The 23,250-nt window shown below is 36.5% G+C and overlaps 1 protein-coding gene across 1 annotated transcript in view; it reads right to left on the bottom strand.

The window, feature by feature from the left end:
• Positions 1 to 1,320: 1,320 nt before the first annotated feature.
• The window catches only part of DNAJC15 (DnaJ heat shock protein family (Hsp40) member C15), a 62,504-nt gene continuing 40,574 nt past the window's right edge, over positions 1,321 to 23,250 (bottom strand). Inside the window, exons 5-6 of the mRNA XM_084877137.1 lie at positions 17,841 to 17,911; positions 1,321 to 2,404 (exon numbers count right to left, since the gene is read on the bottom strand). Of these exons, the coding sequence (XP_084733263.1) occupies positions 2,334 to 2,404; positions 17,841 to 17,911 (142 nt within the window). The 3' untranslated portion in view covers positions 1,321 to 2,333. The remainder of the gene's footprint in view (positions 2,405 to 17,840; positions 17,912 to 23,250) is intronic.

Genomic DNA, 23,250 nt, shown 5'->3' with positions numbered 1-23,250 from the left:
GAATATAGTATGTATTAGGAAATGTGTCAGTTAAAAGGTATGTCCTCAGGGTGCCAATATATTGCTTAGCATAACTTTCAAAATTAGCGATAACATTTTGTGAAGTATAGTATTCAGAAAAAATTTTTTAGTACTTACAACTTTATGCTACTAAATACAATGTTCCACACTGAAGAGGTTACAAAGATAAATGACAACATTTTTGCTCGAAAGGTTCTTTAATGGAGAAATAAGGCATATTACACACAGTCCTAAGACATAAGTACTATAAAGTGAGGAATAGTGGTGTGGGAATATATTCATTCATTCACTCAACTAATATTTATTGGGTGCCAATGTAGCAGTAAACAAGAAAGATATGGTCCCTGCTCTCAGAGAATTGATTCATATTACTTTTACTAGAAGCACCATAAAATAAGATATACATTTTAGCTTGGCCTTCAGGACCTCTAGACTTTGAGCATGTGAAGATCTGAGGATCAGAAGGGCATCTAAGGTACAAAGATAATAGTGAGCAGAAAAACGGAAAACACCGAAGCACAATAAAATTAAGATGTGCAAGGGTACTTTAAAGCAAGAATGATATTTTACTAACTCTGAAATTCCATCAGCTTTGAGTCAGGCCATTAGTTTATGTGCCAAAAGAAAACACACTACACACTTATAGCATGGCTCTCAATCAGGGGCAAGTTTGCACCCCCCAGGATCATTTGGCAACATCTGTAAACATTTGCAGTTGTCACCACTGAGGGGGTGCTACTGGTCTTTCGCAGGTACAAGCATGGATGTTGCCAATCACCTGCCATTGCATAGAAGAGCTCCCACAAACAGGAATTATTCAACTCAATACTGAAAATATTGCCAACATAGAGAACTTCCGAACTACAGGATGCAGTAAACCAAAGATGCATCTAGATATTAAAAATTATTTTGACAGATAAAATACAGTAGTTCAGTTTATCTGGGATGAACTCAGAATTTGTAAAGTAGTACATGCTAGGAAATAATGCTGGTAAGTCTGTATCTGACTCTGTTTCCTCACCTTTGGAATAGTAAAGTGATGATGACCAGTGGCTGTTTTAAGAAAGTAATTTAATTCAGTGTAAACCAAAGGGCCAGCCCCTCAACACCATATGTTAACCCTTTGCTTTTGAGAAACCCACACTGTACTCACAGTACTAACTGTCCCATTTCTGTTATTCTGACTGATCTCAGAAAAAAATACTGAGATCACATAAAAACAATATTGCTTATTATTATTATTTGTTTAAAGTTCAGCTCTATGCCACTTATTCTATGGAGCTTCCTTATTGCTCTCAGTTTAAAATATTTTTTTTCTTCTCTTTAACTTCCTTAGCATATCATCTATATATCTCTAATAGTATTCATGTGATTTATCTTTTTTTGAAATATAAGACCCTTTGGGTCAGGATCCATGTCTGGTTCACACCTGTAACTCCCACAGGGCCCACAATAGCACCCTACACATTGTAAGTGGTCAATAAATATCTGAATGAATAATTGAGTAAATACATAATTCCGGATGACTATAATTAAATACAAACTCCTCAGACTTCTCACAGCTCTTCAGCCTTTCCTCAGAGGGCTCATTTTGTAAATCTTTAATCATTTTAGTAGCTCTCCAAGTTCTCATGCTTCGGCTATAGGGTCTCAGAGAGAGCAGAGTTCTTTAATGAGTCCTAACCACTACTTTAGAAAATACCATTCTGTAAATTCCATTTACAATAGTTTCAGATCATTTCCCCATGGGATAGCAGTCAGTGTTAGTCTCAAAATACTTACAGCCCCTTACACATTTGACTACTAAATTTCTCTGAGAAAATGGGGTCAATGTGAGTACAAACACAGGAATGGGCAAAAGTAGATTTACAGTAGCTTTATTAACTCAAAAGAATACCACAATGTAACTGTAAACCTACTTTTGCCTACTCTGTATAAACAGTAAGACATTTCTATTTATTGCTCACAAATATCAATTACATTATTGAGGATCATATTTTTTGAATACTTTTTTTGGGAAAGAAGAATATGGGGAATTTAAAACTAATAGGACAGAAATATTAAAATGTATGATTATCACAGAGTAAGTAAGACAATAAGAAAGATGTTATAGAATGTTAAGGTGTTCTTTTAAAAGATAATAAAAAGACAGATTATTAATCTTTTATTATTATACCATGTAACAGTGGAATAAATTATTCAGGGTTAGCACATGGGAATTACGATGGTCAGTAGTGGTTTAGATTAAATACACAGGTCTTTGTTTCTTAAGCACCCCCTTTCCCCCCTTCATTGTAGTCCTTGAGCATCAATCAATATTTAGTGGTTTCTTCCAGCAAGTCTTTTGCTTCATTTATTTTGGTTGCTAAGTATGGAGATCCACCTGAGGACAAAGAAAAATAATTGAATTAAAACACATTTTATTATTGACATTTTTAAGTCTCAAAAAGAAATACAATCTTAATTATAATTCTGTAGTATTTTCCCACACTTCCATTCTCTGACAAATTAATGTATAAGTTGACTAGAAATCAAAACAGAATAAATTAAATTTGTTTAGTGAAGCACTACAGATACCCAACAATCAAAGACAACATCTGAGAAAGATAATGAAAGAAAGTTATAATCAGGAATAATTTGAAAAACACTCAAACATTTTGCTGATCATACATTAACATTCAAATATTTAACCAGAGAATTTTCTGAAATTAAATGAATGGTTAGGTAAATAAAGAAATCTAAGGGCTCATTTAGAGCCTAATTAAACCTTAGAACTCACAAAAATAAAATACAAGTTAAAAAGGCAAGTACATAGTTGTTTTTTTTCATTCATATTTACTAATACAGATGAAGTAATAAATGAATGGTAATAAAAATAATGTTAAAGAAAATGCTCCCTGTTCTCTGAAATGATCCTATTAGAATACTTATGAAATACAATCTCACATTTACTGTGCCCTAAAATAAAATTAAATCAGTTTTTTCTTAGGGTTCTTTTAAATGAATTCTTTCTAATCCAAACAGCAAGAGGAAAACTGAGCTGAATTTCAAATTCAGAATCATTATAAATCACAAACAGAATCTATTTGACATACAAAAATACTAGCCCCACATTGTCATATTAAACCTGTTTAAGCATGGTACACCTTCGAACTTCTAGTCCTAAACACCTTATTGCTTAACAGTCAAGCTAACAATCACTATAGTTTACCAGTTTCTCTGTTTGCCTTTATTCTCTCCTTGAGTTTTCAACCATCGATAGCTATTGAAAACATTATAAGACCTCACTAGCTTAAAACAATCCAAAAAAAATATAGATATTATTGGTGTAAATTGTCCTGAGTTTATTCAAACCTTTTATTTATTAAGGAAAAAGAAAGGGAAAATAGATCAACAAACACAGTGTTGTAGTATAAAGGACAATGCAGGAGGAAGCTAAATTTAGTTTTTTGCCCTTGAGTATATCAGTTACATTTTCATATCAAGATCTGAATCACTATATTTGTGGAATATATCACAGAGTGTCCTTGAATATACAATAAGAATTATATATGAAGTTCCATACAAACTTGATTATGAAACTGATTTCATGATTTAAAAATAATCTTGGAATTAGGTAATGCCAATCTTTTTAAGTTATTTAAATTTTTAGAGCTTACCAAGGTAATGTCAGGCATCTTGTATGTCCTCAATAACTATTAAAATATTAACTCAAACACAATCTTTAATTGAATGGTATGCATTCTGGATATTTAAATCACAGGCTATAAATGCTCATTTAGCAGATGAAATAATGAAAGGTACAAATCGAAAGTCTCATTTAAACATTATACTCATTGATGGCAATGCTAGAAGAATGCTGGACTTTTCACTTACGTGCACGGTAGAAATTTTGGCTTCACTTTCATTCCATCCTCCTAGGATTTGGAAAAGTTCCTAAGCCCAAAATTACAATTCCTACATTCCCTTCAAGTAGTGTTTGCTACAAATTGTGAAATCTGAAAAGCTGAAGTGGGAAAGGCTTTCTTGCTGGGCCTCTTTGTTATTGCTGCCAGCAAGCGAGGTCGTGGAGTACAGTGACAGCAACAGTGCCGCAGTACAGTTCTAGTGGCAGCCTATGAGGCAGTAGCTTTCCTGACAGAGCAGCTGGTTTGGAAAATTATTCTTATAGGCCTGGAATTTATTCCTTCCGATCTTCCAACAATTTGAAATCATTAGTTCCCTACACTAAATGCCCTCCTACTTAACGCATCTTGTTTCTGACACTGACTCTTGATTGCTATAACAATATGTGATATATATATCCTATATTTAATGGGAAAAATACACTTGAATCTTTCAATTTTGCTCAGTTTTCTTGGGGAACCATCTAGATTCCATTTAATTAGGATACTCATCTCACCCTTGACCTCAGCACCTTTGTACTTCCACTAAACACTGCTGGAACTCTTCTGCTTTGGGCTGTGATGAACGATCATATTTTAGACCCACCCTCCCATTAACACTAACTAGAAGAGTTGAATAAAATACAACACATCAATATGAAAGAACAGGAGGTCTAACCAGTCAGCTAACTGTTGAAGGTAAGATCCTAGAGATAAGAAAATTGCATTGTTATGAGCCCAACATTCTGCATTGATTTTTCCCTTCAAAGAAGCTAAACAACAGATAGTATCCTACATAATAAAAGGCTAATAAGCAAATAGAATAGCAGAACAACTGATCAACCAGTTGCTGTGAGATGCGCTGACCACCAGGTCAGGCATTGGCAGCAACAAAAAGGTGGAACAGGTGAGCAGTGTTACCAGACCAAGGTGCAGAACTAGTCACTGTTTTCATTATCGGGTGAGCCTCTGGTGGTTACTGAAAATTCCTTGCTCCCATGCACCGAGGTCCCACCTGGCACTTGCACCCGCTGCCAGTGCCAGCACCGACCCTGATCACTTAGGGCTATTACTGGGTGTGAGCTGTGGCTGACAGCCCTGGTCATCCCTGAAGGCTTCTGCACCTCCCCCTGCTCCTGAGGCGCAATCAGCCACTACTCACACTAGTTGATGGCGCTGGCCCCACTCCCACCTACTGCTGGCACCAGCCCCAATCGATCCTCGCCATCAGCGGCTGTGAGCGGGTCCAGCGCTGACAGTGCATGGTAGCAGCAGTGGCAAGACTGGGGCTGCTGGCAGACAGTGGAAACAGGGATCGTGGTGGGAGGAGCTGGATGGAGGCACAGAGGATGGGCTGAGACCTGCCCTGTGCCTACTGTAGCCTCATGGCCCACAGTTCCTTTCAAGATGCATGAATTTGTGCATTGGGCCCCTAGCATACTATACAATTCCACTTATATGAAATGCTAGAAAAGAGATATCTAATGTACAATATGGTAGACCGGCAATGGGAAGAAATATCAATGAACTTTTAGAGTTATAATAAGCTAATATTTTGTTTTTATGTATATCTTTTGAGAACTTTCTTCATCAGGGCTTCCTATCAAAGATATGCTATCCTCGGCCAGGACCGGTTTGGCTCAATGGATAGAGCGTCGGCTTGGGGACTGAAAGGTCCCGAGTTCGATTCGGGTCAAGGGCATGTACCTTGGTTGCGGGCACATCCCCAGTGGGGAGTGTGCAAGAGGCAGCTGATCGATGACTCTCTCTCATCGATGTTTCTAACTCTCTATCTCTCTCCCTTCCTCTCTGTACAAAACCAATAAAATATATTAAAAAAAAAAAGATATGTTATCCTCATAAAAAGAATTAGAATGCATATTCTTTTCCTTTGGATTTTTGAAGAAATTCACTTGTAAAACTATCCTGGCCAAACATTTTATTTGTAGGAAGGTTCTTAACTACAAATAGATAAGATCCTTTTTTTTTTTTTTTTTTTTTAATTTGTCTAAAGTTTTACATATGTCTTCTTTTTCCCTGATTGACCCCCCACTGCCAAGCCATTCCCACCCAGGGAAAACCCCCACTGTCCCAGTATCTGTGTCCATTGGTTATGCTAATACCCATGCATACATACAAGTACTTTGGTTGCTCTCTAACCCCCACCCCTACCTCCCCTACCATTTGCATCTGGATCTATTTTTGTTCATCACAATAGGCTGATCATTATATTCCACATATGAGTGAGATCATGCAATATTTATCTTTCTCTGAGTGGCTTAGCATAATGCTCTCTAGTTCCATCCATGCAGTTGCAAATGGTAAAAATTTCCTCTGCTTTATAGCAGCATAGTATTCCATTGTGTAGACGTAGCATAATTTTCTAATCCACTCATCTGCTGATGGGCATTTAGGTTGTTTCCAAATCTTAGTTATGGTGAATTGTGCTGCTATGAACATAGAGGTGCATTGGTGTTTCTGATTGGTGTTTCTGATTGGTGTTTCTAGTTTCTTGGGATATATTCCTAGAAGTGGGAATCACTGGGTCAAATGGGAGTGGGATATATTCCTAGAAGTGGGAATCACTCGGTCAAATGGGAGTTCCATTTTTAGTTTTTTGAGGAAACTCCATCCATACTGTTTTCCACAGTGGCTGCACCAGTCTGCATTACCACCAGCAGTGCACGAGGGTTCCTTTTTCTCTGCATCCTCACCAGCATATGTCATTTGTTGATTTGTTGCTGATAGCCATTCTGACAAGTGTAAGATGGTATCTCATTTTGTTTAGACTTCCATTTCATGAATGATTAGTGACTTTGAGCATGTTTTCTTATGTATCTGGTCCTTCTGTATGTCCTCTTTCGAAAAGTGCCTATTTGGGTCCTTTGCCCATTTTTTGATTGGATTGTTTATCTTCCTTTTGTCACGTTGTATGAGTTTTCTTAAATTTTGGAGATTAAACACTTATCTGAAATAGCATTGGCAAATATGTTTTCCCTTGCAGTGGGCTTTCTTGTTTTGTGGATGGTTTCTTCTGATATGCAGAAACTTGTTATTTTGATGTAGACTCATTTAATTATTTTCTCCTTAGTCTCCATTGCCCTAGGAGCTATGTTGTTAAGATATTGCTATGCGATATGTCTGCTATTTTGCTGCCTATGGAGTCTTGAAGGGTTTTTATGGTTTCCTGTCTTACATTTAAGTCCTTTAGCCATTTTGAGTTTGTTTTTGTGTATGGTGTAAGTTGGTGATCTAGTTTTACTTTTTTCCATGAATCTGACCAATTTTACCAGCACCATTTATTGAAGAGAGTGTCATGACTCCATTGTATGCTCTTGCCTCCTTTGTCAAATATTAATTGAGCATACCAGAGTGGGTCAATTTCTGGGTTTTCTGTTCTGTTCCATTAATCTATATGTCTGTTCTTGTGCCAGAACCAGGGAGTTTTGAGAACCGTGGCTTGGTAATATAGCTTATTGTGATCCCTTCTCTGGTATTGATCCCTCCAACTATATTCTTCTTTCTCAGGATTGCTGTGGCTATTCAGGGTCTTTTTTTTTATTCTAGATGAAATTTGAGAGTTTGTTCCAGATCTTTGAAATACGCCCTTGGTATTTTAATGGGGATTGCATTAAATATTTTGATGGCTTTGGGTAGTATGGACCTTTTAGTGATGTTAATTCTACCAATCCATGAACATGGTATGTTCTTCCATATGTTTCTGTCTTTCTCTTTTCTAATTTTTCACTGTCCTGTAGTTTTCTTAGTACAGGTCTTTGACCTTATTAGTTTATTCATAGGTCCCTTAATTTTTTTTACTTTCTCTTTCTGTGAATTCACTATTGGTGTATAAAAAGGCCATAGATTTCTGAGTTTTAACTTTGTATCCTGCTGCATTGCCAAATTCATTTATTAGGTCTAGTAGTTTTTAATGGAATAATTGGGGTTTTCTATGTATAGTATCATGTCATCTGTGAAAAAGGAGTTATGTTTCTTTCCCAGTTTGGATGACTTTTATTTCTTCTTTATTTCTGCTTGGGCCTAAACCATCAATCAGACATGCCCCCTTAAGGGTACAGGCCAGGTTGAGGAACCACCCCCCAACTCCCGAATGCATAAATTTTGGGCACTGGGCCTCTAGTATACACACTGAGTGGCCAGATTATTATGATCTCTGAAAGCATAATAATCTGGCCACTCAGTATATATCCTATATAATAAAAGGCTAATATTCAAATTATCCCCCGACCAGGAGTTCGACCAGCAGGCAGGCTGGCAAGCCACCCATGTCCCCTCCTCCTGGCCAGGCTGACCGGACCCCACTCATGCACGAATTCATGCACCGAGCCTCTCTCTCGTATATGTGTATGTGTATATGTATGTGTATATGTATGTGTATATGTATATGTATATGTATATGTATATGTATACTGAGTGGCCATATTATTATGCGTTCAGAGATCATAATAATCTGACCACTCACTGTATATACTAGTGTACTAGTGCATAGATTTGTGCACATTCAAAGGAAATTAACTAGAAAAAAATATTTTAATATCATTATTCACCCTTTCTCTATGATAAAAGTATCAAACAAATTCACAATGACAGATCAAAACACATGCACGAGACTGGCCCAGAGAGAGCTTTGTATGTAGCAAGCATGCGCAAATCAACTTAGCCTTTTATATATATAGAATAAACTTGCTTATTTAAAACTGCTTGATGATTTTGATAAACTTTTTCCAGCCCAGTGAACCACCCCAACTTCTCTTTCAGATAATTGTCAGCAACACAGCAGTAAATATCAACACTAAGCAGATTATACTGTAGAAAGATGATGCAGGGAGAAGAAAGGGTGAAATACTTTAACTGTAGTCATGTTTGACTATAATCTGCAGTGAGAAACCTGAAGTCATTTTCTAGTTCAACCATTTCTTACTTCTTTTCAGTCAGGTCAAGTTTTTAAATTTTCTAAATCTCTTGTTTTCTTGCTAATGAAAAGAAACAATAGGATTCTACCAAGTCTCCTATCAACCTTTTCCAGAACTTCTGTGAGGATCAAATGAGATGTGGCCTGTGAAAAATGCTTTACGACGTTTGGTTAAAGTGTAAAATGTTTGCACTTGGCTATAAAGCAAGTCATGTTTCTGGTCTGAAGGAATTCCAAGGAGGCTAGTCCCTAGGGAGAGCCAGGTGTTGTTATGTGATTTCATTACCCGGGGTCCATAGCAACTGTTCCCAGGCTGGGCTGGGCTGTGGGCTACATTTTTAGCAATAGGGGCTTGGCAGCATTGGCTGTGATTTGGCAGAGTGTCACTCCAGTGTGGTGGCGGGCCTGTGTCCCACTGGGGGAAGCTAATTGTTGGTTTGTTGGCACCAGGTTCGTGGTGCCCCCCAGTGCGTGCCAAGGAAGCTCCTGCATTGAGCATCTGCCCCATGGTGGTCAGTGTACACCATAGCTACTGGTCAGAAGGACACTTAGGCTTTATATATATATATGTGTATATATATATGGGTGTGTGTGTGTGTGTGTGTGTGTGTGTGTGTGTGTGTGTATATATATATATATATATATATATATATATATATATATATGTATATACTTATTTTCCTTTCTCTCTATGGCTTGCTTCCACTCTAGACTTACTATTTTCTCTGTAGCTGCCAGAGTATTTTTAATATTGTAAATTATATATTTCCATAACACATAAAAATTAAAGCCAAAGTTCTAACTATAGCTTGCAAGCTAATTCGGCCCTGGGCATCCTCTTCAATTGTATTTCCTACCACTTCTCCCTTGCTCACTATGTTCTAGCACATTTTACAATTATAGAAACACATAATATGCTCTCATTTCAAGATCTTCACATTTGATGTTTCTTCTGTTGAAATATTTTCTTATTTTTGCAGGAATTACTCCCGCAAGTCTCTGTTCAACTATTATCTCTTTTCAGAGAATTTCTAAGATGGTTACTGCCTCCTCTCTAGCTGCCAATCTCTATCTTGCCTGCCCCCCACTCTGCTTTATTTTTCTTAAAAGTACTTAATATCATGGCACTTATTATATCAGCCTTCCTATATAATAAAAGGGAAATATGCAAATTGACCCTAAGGGCAGAACGAGTGCTGGACTAGTCACTATGAGGCACGCTGACTACCTCTTGGCCCCTTTCCCCGGCTGGCAGTCTCCAACGGCCTAATGGCCATCCACTGCAGCGGGGAGAGGGGGGCGGCTGGTGAGCATGGGGGAATAGCCAACTTCTAGGTTCTTTCCCCTGCCATCAAGCATCGATCACCCAATGGGGAACCGGGGTGGGTGGCGGGGCCGGCTGTGGGCAGCTGGGGAAGATGGCCCTGATCACAGACCAGGCCTACGGACCATACACACATGAATTTCGTATGCCGGGCCTCCAGTTATGGTATAACAAACTACCCCAAAACTTAGTAGCTAAAAACAATGTTTTTTAATTCTCACTGTTCTATGCATTAGTTGGATGGTTCTTCTAAGCTGTGTCAGGTCAACTAGGGCTGGATGGTTCAGGATATCCTACTGGGACGTCAGCTGGGATGGCCTTTCTTTCTTCAGGAGGTGAGCCTAGACTTTGCCTGGTAGTATCTGGCTTCCAATAGAGTAATAACTAGGCTTTTTGAGACCTGGGTTCTGAATATCTCTAAAGGCACCTGCTTTTATCCACCACAGAATTAATCATCCATACAAATTAAATTATTTTGAGTTTCACAACAAACAGCGTGACCCTGTCAGGTACTATTTTTCCCATTTGAGGCCCAGATAACCTGAGTACCTTAATTAAGATCTAAGTAGCAATACTAGGATTCGGCTGTTGTTAGTTTTATTTATTTTTTCTTGTTTAAAGTGTTGTTCAAGTCTTCTTTTACTTATTGACCTAGAAAATATACCAAGGAGAAATATTCTTAATACTAGGTTGGAAAAAAAAGTGATTTTTTAAAAATTAAATTGAATTACATCACTCTATTGCATAAAAACTGATGGTAACTTCTTAGAATAAAGTTGAAATATTATACAGAACCTACAGTGTTTTATTATCATAAAACATATCTATTGTTTTCAAAATCTGGCACCACCTCATGTCATGCTACCTCTTCCCTTGACTATTATACCCCCATCCCACTATTTATCTTTCAAGTCTTTAAACACAGTAAATTCTTTCCTCCCTTAAAGCCTTTACACATGCTAGCTCCTTGACTTACACAACACAACACATTTCTTTTAACTCTTTAGTGTTCCTCAGAGAAGCCTTCCCCAAATCACCTTATGTAAAGCTGCCTCTTTCCCATAGCTCAGTCCATTGTACTTTATTTCACTTACTACAACTTGAACTAGATTTACTGGATTTTTGTCTGTATCCCATTAGAATGTATGCTCAATGAGGATAAGGATACAGTTATCTTGTTTTACAGTTAAAGTCCCAACATTTAGTACAATGTCTGGCACCCAGACATTGTACTAAATGTTGAATAAATAATTTCTAAATGAATAAAATAAGAGTTTCAGGTTTCATATCAATAAAGAGTCTTTATTAATTTTGATATGATAATTATATTAGTAATTACTCAGTTTTTTGTATTTATACAATTTATTTGTATGCCTTTCTTTTTAAGCATTTGCTTGTTCATTCACTATATGTACTATAGTGGGAGTTTACTAAATGTCAGCCTACAGGTTATAAATTTAATGTGATGTTCTTTACTTTTAAAGGTTCCACCATTTATTAAGAAAAAGCAATATTATAAAATAAAATAATATTTTTATTAAAAAAATAATGAACTCAAATACAATGCCTTCAATTTAATTAACATGTTGAAATGAAAGGAAGGAAAGATGAACCCTCTGAAACCAATAATAATCTAAATACATTTATCAAAAGAGAAAAGGAGCTAATTAGGCCTCACTCTTTTTTTACTGAATTCATGTTGATTCTTGGTGATCACCTTTCTTTTTCTAAATGTTTCCAATTCATCATTTAAGCGTAATACACTGTAATAAATTGTAATATATTATTACCAAGGCTTCATGTCAAATTTAGCTTCTTTTGTTACAAGAAGAGTAATCAGAAAAATCCATTCAAAAATAGAATTATTACCTTGATTTGTTTTTAATAGCAATATTTAATCTAATATTGATTTAAATACTATTACAGAAGAGAAAATTATGGTCATTGAAAGGGGACATAAATGGGAAAAGATTGAGAATCTCATGCTGCAGGCAAGCAAATATTAACTGAATGTAAGAAAGAGCTTTCTAGTAGTTAGAGCTGCCTACCAGAGGGCTTCCTTGCAAAACAGTAAGTTCTCCATCACTAAAAACCTTTTAAGGAAAGCTACCAGGCTGATTTTTGTTGGAGAACAGATTAAGAGGCAATACTGATTTAGATCAGTGTCCCTCAAACTATGGTCAAAAACACTTAAAATTTTTTTCCACTGTGTTGGACCAATAGTTTTACACAATACAAAAGTAACCCACATTTAGATGTCATGGTAATGTCAAATCACTATAAATTTTTCTAAATCAGCAATTTTCAACTTTTCATCTCATGGCACACATAAATTACTAAAATTCTGGGGCACACTAAAAAATATATTCTTTTATTAATATGACCATAAAAATAGGTATGATTTTGATTGATTTAAAAAATAATAATAATTACCTACTATTATTGCTGCAAAGTGACTTTTTTAAAAATTAGGTGACCGGGCCAGCATGGTTCAGTAGTTTAGCGTCAACCTATGAACTGATTTTCAGTCAGGGCCTATGCCAGGTTGCAGGTTCAATCCCCCATAGGGGGTGTACAGCAAGCAGCCGATCAATTATTCTCTCTCATCATTGATGTTTCTATATCTCTCTCCCTTTCCTTTCCTCTCTGAAATCAATAAAATTTTTTTTTAAATTAGCTGCCTATACTTACATATAAGGATTTCTGATATCAAGAATTAATCAATAATACACAACCTTATTATGCCACACTGTCAGTAAGATGTAACTCTATTATATGACATATATTTATGGTTCAAGACAGGGCTTTCACACCAGACAGTTATTGTTGTGTTAGCTATTGTCCTTTACTTTATTTGACAATATTAGGAAAAAGAGGTCAGTGTCCCTGACTAAATAGTCAGGTATTGCAGGTTTGCAAGTTTTCTTTTATTTTTAAGGGCAGGAGGGCACAGGAATCTAGTCTCAAGTCACTCTCTCAAGCAAGATTAATTGGCAAACAAAGGCTTGTATTGAAGAAAATGCTCAGCTAATGCCAGCCCAGCTATTGCATGTTTTAAAAATCCTTGTGGCACACTGGTTGAAAATTGCTGTCCCAAATGCTCACTTTTCATTTTTGTTTTTAATTTGGTACACATAGGTAACAAAGTGTGTTTTGGTATTAATAGGTGGACTACACTTTGAATGGATTACACAGTCTGTAAAATATCTCTGCGGTTCTACAGTTTTTCAAATTTACCTAGTCTTTCCTCCTTTCTATAGTCATTGGGCATAAATATCAAACTACTAATTTCATAACAAGAAACTGCTTTCTTTAGCAATTGCAAAAGCATAATCTAAAAGGTATTAGTATAAAAGCATTATTTTTTTTACTGTATTAATTAACCTTTTATCTAATTAAATTAAAATAGGAAAGTTTTATTTTCTACCCAAACACATCTTAATGCTCATTTGAAACTTGTTACATAAGATTTATTTTCAGCCATTTCTCACACTTAATTTTCTGGTGTCACTTTCTTTGCACATGCTGATAATGAAATGTGTAGTAAATTACAGTTGATTACACATTTGAAGTTCTAACTTTATTTTACTATCGGGTAGTAAAATAATGCAATGGAAAATCTCTTGGGAGTAGTGGAGGAGTAGGGGTGGGAGAACATTTCATGAATTTCAGATACACTGGGTAAAGGATTTAAATTTTTGCAACAACCTTTAATACCCAGATTTGGCCCAAACTAACATGGTGAAGAATTATAAAAAGAGGAGGCAAAATTAAGAATATACTTTCTTGTAGAAATAGAGGATATTATGCTAAGTGAAATAAGTCAGACAGAGAGATGAATACCATATGATTTCACTTATATGTGGAATCTAAAGAACAAAATAAAAAAACAAAACAAATTAATAGATACCGAGAACAAAATTATGGCTGCCAGATAATGGAGGGGGGCTGGGGAGCTGGATGAAGGAACTAAAAAGTGCAAATTGGCAGTTATAAAATAGTCACAGGATGGAAAGTACAGCAGGGGAAATATAGGCAATAATACTGTAATAACTATGTATGGTGCTAAGTAGATACTACACTTACAGGGGCAGGGATCACTCTGTAAGTTATATAAATGTCTAACCATTATGCTGTACACCTGAAATTAATATAATATTGAATGTCAACTGTAACTGTAAAATTTTAAATGATTTCTTTTTTAAAAAGGAGTTGCCAGTCTCATACTTTCTCAAATACTCCTGGCTTTCTCTCTAATGAAAATCAGACATTCTTATTTAAAATTGGTTATCTTCTTCCCATTAAAAACAAAATAAAACAACCTTCCTTCTCACAAGACAATTTACAGATTTATAAGCTATCATCTCCCAACTCTATCATACATGATTTCTTTCCCTACAGTAGTTCCAGTACTCATTAATTCACTTTTTTTTTTTTTTACTAGAGAAAGAATTCTTAAGAATGTGTATACAAATAAGTTTTAGGAACTTTATGAAGTGTCTTAAATCCAAATATTTTAAAATTTTGTGTGAATGAACAATTATATGAGCAAATGTACACAGTTGTCAGTACATTCTTATAGAGAACAATAATCCAACAAAGATGAAAAGAATCTTATTAAATTAAAAATGTGATCTGAAGAGAAATATGATATAGGTTCTTCATTAATTAAATAGGTATATAAATATATTATGTATCATATAATAAAAAATGGCTTTAAAAATAAATCCCTTCACTTTGTAGATAATGAAATTGACATCTGGAGAGGTTAAGGAAAGTGTTTAGGCTGTTGATAACTAGAAATCAGATGACAGAAAAATGCTGGCCTCCTACTTCCAGGCCCTCACACCTGCTACCCACACAGGGACACACAGGAGGATGTTAGTAAACATGCTACAGGCAGTCAACAATACCTCTGATAAGTATACAAATCTACCTCTGATAAGTATACAATCTCAGAATAAATCAAGTTATTAATTCTTTAAACATTTAATGGATCATAAGATATATAAACATTTTTATTGAACATGTCTAAAAATACATATTCTCTTAGATACATTTTAGAACTTGCTTCCTTGCCAGAAGGCACAATCAATAATCTGTCAATCATCTAAAAGATGAGTGCTTGATCTTACTGCAATCAATAAAAGAAGGGCATACACTAAACCTGGAAGGGACAGAGGATGTTTAGGAGACAGAAGGCTTCAAGGAGGCACTTAATCATATTTCTTTCTGAGGCAATTACACTGAAAGTCCACAATACAAAGTTAATTAGTTGAGTGGATCTTTCAGTAACTGTTCAAGCTGCTTAGAAATTTTAAGAAAAACCTCATTTCCAAATTTTCCCTTGTTTATTCACACTAAAAACAGCAAGAGCAAAAACCAAAGGAGATAATGTATAGTAAAAAGAATTTTTATAGTAAGTAATTAAGTGAGAAAGCTGGGGGGAAAAGTCTTATTTATGGTGTCAGTTAAGATGGGTATGAATCCAAAATTTGTTTTTAATTTTTTCAAAATAATTATAAAACTGAAAGTCAAAATTAAGAATCCATGGAGCACTTCCTTTTTCTCCCTCCACTCCCCACCTTGACTTCTGAAATACAGTGCAACTTTCTACCATCTGTTATTTTAGAGCAGAAACAGTAATGAACATATGGGCTTTCACTCTCAAGCAGCTGTAGTGTAGTTAAAGTTATAATAATTGTCTTTCTGTAAGATAAATTTACATTAAAAACCTGGCCAGTTAAAAATAAATGACTCAGCCTCAGAGCCTTCCAGAATAAAATTAAGACATTCAGAATCATCTATGACATATCACATTCAGAGATTTAGAGGACATCCTCTAAATGTTGTGCTATTATATTTAAGGTTAAACAAATATAATTTATGATGCACTAATCAGTTTACATAATCAGGAAATCTACAACTCACATTTTGTCCTTCTTACTCAAAATGCTAGCAGCTTCAAAAAGAGGTATTCCTACATAAAAATCAGTAACTAAGTTCGTAAAAGCTGGGAATATACCCTTGCTACTTCTTTTATATATATGTGTGTGTATATATATATATATATATATATATATATATATATGTATTTTTTTAATTGATTTTTTTTTTACAGAGAGGAAGGGAGCGGGATAGTTAGAAACATCAATGAGAAAGAAACATTGACCAGCTGTCTCCTGCACACCCCCTACTGGGGGATATGCCCGCAACAAAGGTACATGCCCTTGACTGGAATCAACCTGGGACCTTTCAGTCCACAGGCCGACGCTCTAGCCACTGAGCCAAACCAGTTTTGGATACCCCTGCTACTTCTGTGGATCACTGAACTTCAATCTAAAGCCTCATCTATCCTATATAATAAAAGGGTAATATGCAAATTGACTGAACAATGGAATGACCGGTCACTATGACAGGCACTGACCACCAGGGGGCAGATGCTTAACACAGAAGCTGCCAACTGGTGGTCAGTGCACTCCCACAGGGGGAGTGCCATTCAGCAAGAACCTGAGCTCACAGCTGGAGAGCACAGTGGTGTTGATGGAAGACTGGCAGGGAGCAGGCCTAAACTGTCAGTTGGACATTCCCCAAGGGCTCTTGAGCTGTGAAAGGGTACAGGCCAGGCTGAGGGAATTCCCTTCCCCAGTGCATGATTGTTGTGCACTGGATCTCTAGTCCTGTAATAAAGAGGTAATATGCTAATAGGCCATTACTCCAACACACAAAATGGCTGCCCCCATGTGATCAGAGATAGCCACCTCCATGTGGACACAAGATAGCCATCACAAGATGGTCTACAGGGGAGGGAAGATAAGGGTGACCAGGCCTGCAAGGGAGGACAGTTATGGGCGACCAGGCTGGCAAAGGAGGGCAGTTGGGGGTGACCAGGGCTGCAGGGGAGGGCAGTTAGGGCCAATTGGCCAGCAGGGAAGCAGTTAGGCATTGATCAGGCTGGCAGGGGAGTAGTTAGGGGTTGATCAGGCTGGCAGGCAGAAGTGATTAGGGGCAATCAGGCAGGCAGGCAGGCGAGCGGTTGGGAACCAGCAGTCCTAGATTGTGAGAGGGGCAGTCAGTTGGACATCCCTCGAGGTGTCTCAATTTGGAGAGGGTGCAGGCTGGGCTGAGGGACACCTCCCCGCCCCCGCCCAGTGCACGAATTTCGTACAACGGGCCTCTAGTATATATATAAAAGCCTAATTGACCTGCTGACCCATCCAACTGGCCGGGAGCTATGCTGCGCACTGATCACCGGGGAGCAGAAGCTCAATGTAGGAGCTGAAACCACAGGCATGGAAACATAGAACAGACTGGTGAATCTCAGAGGGAAAGGGGGAAGTGGGGAGGGTGGGAAGAGATTAATCAAATATCTCATATGCCTAATAGAGGCCCAATGCATGATGGGTGCACTGGTGGGGTCCCTCAGCCTGGCCTTTGGGGATCGAGCTGAAACCAGATCTCTAACATCCCTGAGGGGTCCCAGATTGCAAGAGGGCGCAGGCCAGGCTAAGGGACTTCCGTGCACTGGGCCTCTAGTTTATTATAAGAAACATCACAATACAATGGCATATAATCTTCCATTTAAACTATAAATCATTTATAATGAGTTAAAGTAAACTGAAAGGAATTTAGAGCAGATTCTAATCCTCATATTATACAAAGTAAGAATTTTACTTACCTTTATCAGGGTGATTCAAAATCATGATTCTCCTGTGAGCTGTTCTAATCTTGGCCTTGCCAGCAGATGGACTGTAAAGAGAAATTAAAGTGCTTATAAGAAATGGTGTCAAATTATAAATTAATAGTTTATATGGATTTCAAGAAATTAAAAAGTAATGAGGATTTCACCATCTTGTGGATACATATGAAATTACAGCCCATCACTTAATTCCAATAACCACCTGATTCAATGCTGCATGTATTTTTCTTCAGTCCTTTGTAATATCAGTCATTATTATCAACCCATTTAAGAAATAAAACAATATAGACTATACTGAAAGTTTGAAAATGCATGCTTCAAATTATTTGTGAGAAAGGCAGTATATACACTGAGTGGCCAGATTATTATAATCTCTGAATGCATAATAATCTGGCCACTCAGTGTAGAGTATAAAAGACAGGTATTTGGACTCCAGAGCTACTAGACTGCTGGATGTTAATCCCACTGCCATTTGGAATGGGTTAACCTTGGCCAATTTGTTAACTCACTGTGCTTCAGTTTCTTCATTATAAAACAAAGGAAAAACATATTCCTAGTAGAGCAACTGTAAGCATTAGTTAATGCCAATGAAGTGCTAAAATGGTGCCTGCTGTGTAACAGGTGTCCCATAATAGTTTATTATTATGCTTCAACAGAGCATCTCAAAACAAGTCATAGCTCAAAATTTATTTAACTTTCTGAGAACTCTATGGGAAAAGCTTGGCTGCCAGAATCTATGCTCTAAACAATAATTAAAGAAAGTTAAATAAACCTAAAACTATTTTGGTAACATCTAATTTATCTAGTATTAGCAATGTTTCTCATTAATACATTTTTTAAACAAGAAAAAAAAAAAAAAGAACAAGAACAACAAAATCCTGGCATTGCTACTTAGATCTTATCTAAGGTACTCAAATAATCTGGGTCTCAAATAAGAATAATAGTACCTGACAAAGTCCAGGTTGGATGTTGTTAAGCTCAAAGTAATTTAATTTGTATGAGTGATTCATGCTGATAAAAGCAGGTACTTATAGAAATATTCAGAAAAATCTTCAAAATCCTGATTCCACCATTCATTAGTCATACAATTTGTTTTGTTTAGTTAATTTCCTCATATATTACACTTTCCTCATATGGAAAAAGGAAATACTAAAATAAATTTCAGGATTACCTTAAGGGAAAATTAGATAATATAAGTAAAGAGATTAGTATGACAAGCATATAGTTAGTATTCAGAGAATTGTAGTTATACGTCTGACCAGCCAGTACCTATGATGTGCATTGGCAATCCTATAATAAAAGGCTAATATGCAAATTGTCTACATGGGCAGGAGTTCAACCTAGTGGAAGTTGGACGTGTGCTGACCACCAGGGGGCAGTGGTGGCAGGCAGCCAAGGGGAAAGGAGGTCCCAGCCGGCATTCGGCAGCTTCTAGTGCCCAGACCCATGCACTAATTTTGTTTAAAAATAAATGTTGGCTCGCACATGCTTCATACATATAAAGCTCTTGTTGGTGCCAATCGAATGCATGTTTTAACTTTATAATACTATATTATAATACTATTTTGACATGTAATTTTTCTGCAGTAATATAATTATCACACAAATCTTTCTTCTAATTAATTTCTTTTCAATATGCATGAATTTGTGCACTGGGTCACTAGTTATAAATATAAAGAATGCTAATGAATTATATATATATATATATCCTACTTTGAAAATGGAGTATAAATAACCCAATTAAACATTTCTTAAATAACTCAAAAGCATTAGCATGACCATTAATTAGGTACAAAGAAAGAATTAAAATTGCTTGCCCTTCTACTAAATAGTTGTCCAATGCTATTCATTTAACTTTAATCTGTTTTGAATGAATGCTGACTCCCTTGCTTTCAGTTGTCAATCCATGATTCTACCACTGTTTCAATTCCTTGCCAGTTACTTGCTACTTCTAACCTCCTGGAGTTAAACAACAACTAACCAAGCATGTTAAAGTGTACTATCAGTTGCTAAATAAGCATTTAAAATATTCTTCTATAAATAAAATAAATATGTCTTGAGTTAAAGAAAAAAATCAAAAGAGAAATAAAAAAATACCTTGAGGCCAATAAAAATGGAAGTTCTAAGAGGAAAGTTTATAGCAATAAACTACTACATTAAGAGGAAAGAAAGAGTTCACATAAACCACCTAACTTTACACTTCAAAAAACTGTAAAAAAGGAACAAACTAAGTCCAAAGTTAATTAAAGGAAGAAAACAATAAAGGTCAGAAAGAAAATAAATGAAATGGAGAGTAATAAGACAACAAAAAAGAGCAGTAAAATTAAGAGCTGTTTTATTGAAAATATAAACAAATAGACAAACCATTAGCTAGACTCACCAAGAAAAAAAAATAAAATAAAATATAAAACAGAAATACAAAGGATCATAAGAGCCTACTATGAATAATTATATGCCAACAAACTGGACAACCTACGATATTTAGAAACTAACAACCTACCAAGACTAAATGATAAAGAAAGAGAAATTATGGATAGACCGAGTACTAGTAATGCAATTTAATTAATAAGAACCTCCTAACAGGTTCAATATCTGCAAATCAATTAACATGATATACCACATCAACAAAATAAATCATAAAAATAATATGATCATGTCAATAGATACAGAAAAAAATATCTGACATAACACAGCATCAACTTATAATAAAAAACTCTTAGCAAAGTGAGAATAGAGAGAACATACCTCAGCATAAAGAAGCCATATATGACAAACCCACAGTTAATATCATACTCAATGGAGAAAAGCTAAAAGTGCTTTCCTTAGGATCAGGAACAGACAACGCTGTCCACTTTCACCACTTTTATTTAAGATACTAGTGCCCCAGTGCACGGATTCATGCACATTGAAAGGAAATTAATTAGGTAGCTGGCAGCGTGTAACTGGGTGAGATGGGCCAAACCCTGGAACCAACCTCCTGCAGTACCTCCCTGGCCAGCTGCATTTGGGGCAGCGCCTCGGCCTGAATATCATATGTAGATGGGAATATCATTAGCAGGTGGGGTCTCTTGGCCTGGCCTGTAGGGATCAAGAAAACTGGCTCTCCGACATCCCCAGAGGGGTCCCGGATTGCTGAGGGCAGTTCTCAGATGACACACACTGGAATAAGGCTCCTTCCTCTCTGGTTCAGGGTGCAACACCCAAGAGTTCTAAGAGGAAAGTCACCTCAGCTTGACTGCTCCTGCGTTAAGCGTCTGCCCCCTGGTCGTCAGTGTGCGTCATATATATATATATATATATATATATATATATATATATATATATATATATATTTTTTTTAGAAGTATTGGAAGCCCTAGCCACAGCAATTAAATAAGAAAAAGAAATGAAAGGGATCATAATTGGAAATAAGTAAAAATGTAATTATTTGCAGTTGACATAATACAATATATAGAGAATCCTACAGATTCCACCAAAAAACAATTATAGCCCAAAAAAATTAATTCAGTAGAGCAGCAGGAGAGAAAATTAATATTCAAAAATAGGTTTCATTTATATACATGAACTATATATTTACCTATCAGAAAGAGAAATTAAAAAAACAATCCATTTATAATTACATCAAAAAATAAAATACCTAGTAATAAATTTAATCAGAGATATAAAATACATGGAATACTTGGAAAATTATAAGACATTGAAGATACAAATAAATGAAATTATATACCATACTAATTGTGAAAAATGTCTCACCTCTTCAAATTTCAAATGATGGACGAGGAAACAGAAGCATGGCGAAAATGTAACTTAATAACACTCGAGAGTGGGCGACCATTTACAGGAACACATGTGGGGCAGGGAACATAGTCTATTTATTTAGGCTCTCTTCCAATTCCTCATTGGCTGAGTACTATTTAGTCACCTATTTCCTAATAGGTTGCCTAGGTTTTGCTGTCTTCCGTTGGTTATTGAAAATATGGGCTGGGGCCTTTTCTAGTTGCCTTCACTTCCCTTTGTCTAGGGCAGTGGTCGGCAAACTCATTAGTCAACAGAGACAAATATCAATAGTACAACGTTTAAAATTTCTTTTGAGAGCCAAATTTTTTAAACTTAAACTTCTTCTAACCTCACTTCTTCAAAATAGACTAGCCCAGGTCGTGGTATTTTGTGGAAGAGCCACACTCAAGGGGCCAAAGGGCCACATGTGGCTCACGAGCCGCAGTTTGCCGACCACGGGTCTAGGGGAATCTTCCTAGAACATGTGCTATCAGCCAAAGTGTCCTCTCCCCACCCCACATACTGTTTGCTCTGCAGAAATTCAGTAGCTGCCTGGCCACATGCTGTTTCTTTTCTATGAAAATAAATCAGAGGCATGTTTCTTACATTATGGATAGGAAAAATTAGCATTTTTAAAGTGCCCATACTAGCTAAAGCAATTTATAGATTCAATGTGATTTTTATTAAAACAGCAATGGTATTTTTCACCAAACCAGGACAAATACTAAAATTTACACGGAATAACAAAAGACCCTGAACAGCCACAGCAATCTTGAGAAATAAAAACAAAGCTGAAGGTTTCACACTACCTGATATCAAACTATACTATAATACTCTAGTGACCAAAATAGCATGGTATTGGCATAAAAACAGACATGTAGATCAATGGAACAGAATATAGAGCTCAGAAATAAACCCATGCTTATATGGTCAGTCAATAGATGACAAAGGAGGCAAGTGTATAAAATGGGGTAAAGACAGTCTATTGAATTAATGGTACTGGGAAGATTGCACAGATACATAAAAAATGAAACTAGACCACCTTCTTAAACCTTATATAAGAATAAACTCAAAATGAATTAAAGACCTAAATGTAAGACCCAAAACCATAAAACTCCTAGAAGAAAACACAGGTAGTAAACAGGTAGAAAACACAGGCAATATCCAAGGGGGAAATGACAGTCTTTGAAAGCTACATGCAAAAGAATAAAAATAGATTGCTGAAATGTGTTCGCAGCCGCCTTTGCTCTCCAAAGCCTGCACTGCCTCCAGCTTGCCGAGCTAAAGCCAAAGGAGAAGGGCGTAAGTAAAGAGGTCTCTGTACCATGGCTCATACCAAGCAGACTGCCCGCAAATCAACTCTTACCAAAGCCACTCGAAAGAGTGTGCTCTCCACTGGCCTGGTACCACGGCACTTCATGATATGAGACCTTATCAGAAGTCCACTGAACTTCTGATTTGCATACTTCCCTTCCAGCGTCTGGTGCGATAAATTGCTCAGGACTTCAAAACAGACCTGTGCTTCCAAAGTGCAGCAATTGGTGCTTTGCAGGAGGCAAGTGAGGCCTATCTGGTTGGCCTTTTTGAAGACACCAACCTGTGTGCTATCCAT

This window comes from Pipistrellus hanaki, assembly GCF_964339955.1.
Source record: "Pipistrellus hanaki genome assembly, chromosome: 3".
Classification (NCBI taxonomy): domain Eukaryota; kingdom Metazoa; phylum Chordata; class Mammalia; order Chiroptera; family Vespertilionidae; genus Pipistrellus; species Pipistrellus hanaki.
Note: the sequence above shows the minus strand (reverse complement) of the source record. Positions and strands in the feature narration are given on the sequence as shown.